Source organism: Chenopodium album, chromosome 1 (assembly GCF_948465745.1).
Source record: "Chenopodium album chromosome 1, dcCheAlbu1.1, whole genome shotgun sequence".
Lineage (NCBI taxonomy): Eukaryota > Viridiplantae > Streptophyta > Magnoliopsida > Caryophyllales > Amaranthaceae > Chenopodium > Chenopodium album.
The window spans coordinates 9,916,197-9,919,842 of record NC_137834.1 but is presented as its reverse complement, the minus strand read 5'-3'; the positions used below and the strand labels follow the sequence as shown (position 1 = coordinate 9,919,842).

At 34.3% G+C, this 3,646-nt stretch overlaps 1 protein-coding gene across 1 annotated transcript; it reads right to left on the bottom strand.

Annotated features, from left to right (window-relative positions):
* Window positions 1-272: 272 nt before the first annotated feature.
* On the bottom strand, window positions 273-3,427 carry LOC145559523 (F-box protein CPR1-like). Its single transcript, XM_081620966.1, has 3 exons — window positions 3,285-3,427; window positions 688-1,826; window positions 273-530 (listed from the first exon to the last, which is right to left on the bottom strand). The coding sequence occupies exons 2-3, from the start codon at window positions 1,818-1,820 to the stop codon at window positions 476-478; spliced, it is 1,188 nt and encodes a 395-aa protein (XP_081477092.1). The 5' UTR covers window positions 1,821-1,826; window positions 3,285-3,427; the 3' UTR covers window positions 273-475.
* Between the last annotated feature and the right edge of the window lie 219 nt (window positions 3,428-3,646).

The following is a 3,646-nucleotide window of genomic DNA, read 5'->3' as shown; positions in this document are numbered from 1 at the left end:
GAGATAGCCCAGACTCAATTATGACGAATATAATTTTGAGATAAAAAGAATGATACCATGATGTGCCTATTGCTTAAAAATTTTTTTAATTAATGTGTTTCATTATCTTGAAACCACCACTGCTCACTAATATTTCAACCATGGCTTACTCGTTTCCTTGACAGACAAAACTTGAGGCGCGGTAACAATGTAAAGTTAGCTCACTAGACATACTATTGTACCTAAAGAGGCAGTATATGTACGTACCTTGTTAGCTTGTTGCATCTTCAAGGTTCTTATAAATGGAAGATAACATTGCAACTCAAGTATATTGTTGAAAAAATATAGTCTCATATGAGCTCGTTCCAAATGAAATCATTACAAATAACGAACACAACAATCGAACGACAAACTAATATAAACTATAGTGTTGTCCTTTAATCCGTTCACTTAATTGAGCATAGCAATATGACATGGGTCAAGACTCAAAATTAGATCAGGGATTCGGCTCATCATATTGTTGCAGAATAGAAGCAAAGTGTTGTAAAGACCTGTATAGCAAAATTTTAAGTCACTCTCACATAAATGAATAAAACATATTTGTAAGAATTCAAGGATCGAGTAATCCTACTAACATAATGATCTAACCAAAGACTGAGAATAAATTAGTATGCAAAAGCTATTAAAAACCCCTAAGGTCAAGCTTACCTTAGTGCTTTTCTCATTAATCTTAGCCTTTCGGCGTTCTTTCTTCTTAGTTTCCGTGTCCCTACAAGACCATCTTCAACATCCTTGAACGAAAGAAGGTTCTCCGGGCATACATACACATTCCATATTCGACCGAAACCAGGGAGTTCAAAATTTGTTATCTCCAAAGTTTGCAAATTCACACAAGCAACATTGTAGAGGAGGAAGTTTGCCAACAATATCTTCCTTTCTTTATAGAAAGAAATAGGCATCAAATCCTTAACTATATTATGCTTTGAAACTCTAAACAGCTTAGTCCAAGACGAGGATATGCCATACTCTCTCATAACCCACACATCACAATAATTAAAATCGTTGAGCATTAGACTCAAGCAATCATCAAGCACTCCAATGTGCACACGCACGTAGAACTCTATATCATAGTTGGGCAATGGCAAGGAGCTAAAACTTTCATCATTAAGATTAAAGCAAACTATAGGACTGGCTAGTATTTTATCACCATCAACCGGCCAGTGCAAAGCTCCTTTAAAGTCAACACAATACCTAAAGTGACTATCATAGTACGGAACATCATGAGCCCCTCGTCTCCAAGAATCAGCTTTCAAGCTATAAACCATAGCTTGACTCATGAAATTACCTTCAGAAGATTTCCACTGTAACATACTCACACACTTGAAGTCCTTGGATACGGGATCATAGCCAAACCCAAGGTTCCAATTGTCTTTAAAGGGAGACTTAAGGGGCAAAAACGGAAGGATTTTGTGAGTTTGCGTGGTAGGGTTGTAAAAGATAATGGTGTAAGGATGGTAAGTCATGGATAAGCAAAGTATGCCACGACATGATCCTATTACACGAACGCCATTATAGAATGATCCCTCTTTATAAATAACATTCATATCCTTGAAAGGATAATCCAATTCAACGACATTATTAAACGTGTTAAAATCACTCAAATGTAAGATAGGGTTTTTGAAAACTATTTGCAAATTGGATTGTTCAAAATGGCGAGTAACAAAATCAGGATCTTTAATAATATTATACCATAACTTACACACACTCTTGATTCGCAGCAGTGATTTTGCCCGCAATCTAAGAAAAATATTTATTAAAATATCGACCGGAAGGTGTGACATGATAACCTGTGTTGCAAATTATGAAATTAGGTCTTCATAAAAGAGCTAATAAACTATAGATCAATAAAAAGACCTATTGAAAACTGAATATAACATTTCCAGTATAGTGAAATCAATGAATGACAATCAATAAACTTGGACAATGAGGGAAAGAGATAACCACTTAAAATTAAGGAACACTGCAGCATCAGATAGTAATTTTCTTTCGTCCTTAATTAATAGATGAAGATTAATTGCAAGACTACATCGAAAAAAGTCAACTAGCAGACTTAGCAGAGTCAATTCAAGATCCCCTGTTCAGAGGGTATCGATAAAGTTGGGCAGAAGCTCCATGACACCCACCTTGCTGATATGAAATACTACGTATGATGATTTTAACGGGTTCTAATCCATCCTAAGGGAAGCCGGTAAACTGAAGTTTGATATCGAATAGTTGCATCAGAGAATGAAATTGTGAAGCGATAACATCTATATGGGTGAGCTCAACAAACTCGAGACTGAATGTAGAGAAAGTAAGGTGAAGGCAGAAAAGATTGTTAAAGCTTGCTGAAAACAATCGAGCATGTTAACTAAAACATGAAATTGAAAAGTTGGAAGAGCCGAATGTAATAGAAACCAAAAGGTTAAAGAGTTGAATGCACAAATCCACATCTTCAAAGCTATATGGGTTGTTGTAGACATTCTCTAGATGTATAGACATACAAGTATTATGGCACTTGTACAAGGTTTTCGCCCGTGGGAAGTATACTCTCTAGAACTAGCTAGATTATGCTTGTAAAATTTGTATCAGTTGTAAAGGTGTGCTGCCTATTTAAAAATAAAACTACATTTTTATTATGTCATTAACAATTGTAGTTTAAGACTATTTAACTATTAGCCTATTACTACCCATTTGTAGAACTAGAACTTTAATTTCAAATTAAAATACTACTGATAGGTTGTCCATTAGGAAATTTCACATAGGTACATCAAAAAATCATTGCAAAATTCCACCAATTTGAGAGAGATAATTCCAATTATCACACAAATCTAATCTTGAAAATAAAAATTACAAAAAATCTGACATAAATAGTGAGCAAAATTAACACAAGAAACATTAAAATGAACAAATTAAGTTGATTTTTTTAGAGAGCAAAATTAGTCGATTAAATGACAAAATAATGAGCAAAATTAATGTAAGATTTTGTATATTCTATCAATTAACACAACCGACTTCATAAAAAAAAAATCATCAAATAAATTCTTAAATGACAATTGATAACAAAAATAAACAAAAGCAGTCAATTACTGACAAATAATGAGAAAAATTAACACAACTAACTTCATACCAAAATCATCAAACAAATTCAAATAACAATTGATAATAAAAAAAACCTAGATTTTTAACAAAATCAGTATTAAAAATAAGATCAAAACGCATAATTTAAAGGAAAAAAAAAAGTAGAGAGAAAAGAGTTAAATTACCTAAATTTGCCCACCACAGAAACCGATTAACGAAGCTGCTTCAATTTCGTTTAAATCGAAACGAAAATGGCGAAATGAGATGAAGATAAAGGGGGAAAAAAAAAAGAAAGAGAACGAAATATCCAGATAACAGAGAAGGAATTCTGAACGGGCCGATCGAGGAGATGATTTCTCCGGCTCCTGAGGGCGAGCGCTTCGTGGAGCGGTCGATTCCTCGTCACCAGACTAGGGTAAGCCTAGTTTTACTTCAGAGTCTTGTATTCAGTTATCATGCACTTTTACTGATTTAACTTTCCTTGACAGTTCTCACGCGAGGTGGTTTCGGCTATGGCACGATGCATAGATGCCTTCCGGAGCCAACT

Bases quoted from the DNA above. Each gene is read 5' to 3' on its own strand.
- LOC145559523 (XM_081620966.1), bottom strand. From the start codon at position 1,820: ATGTCACACCTTCCGGTCGATATTTTAATAAATATTTTTCTTAGATTG. The intron at 531-687 runs GTAAGCTTGACC...TTTGCTATACAG, and splicing joins TTAATGAGAAAAGCACTAAG to GTCTTTACAACACTTTGCTT.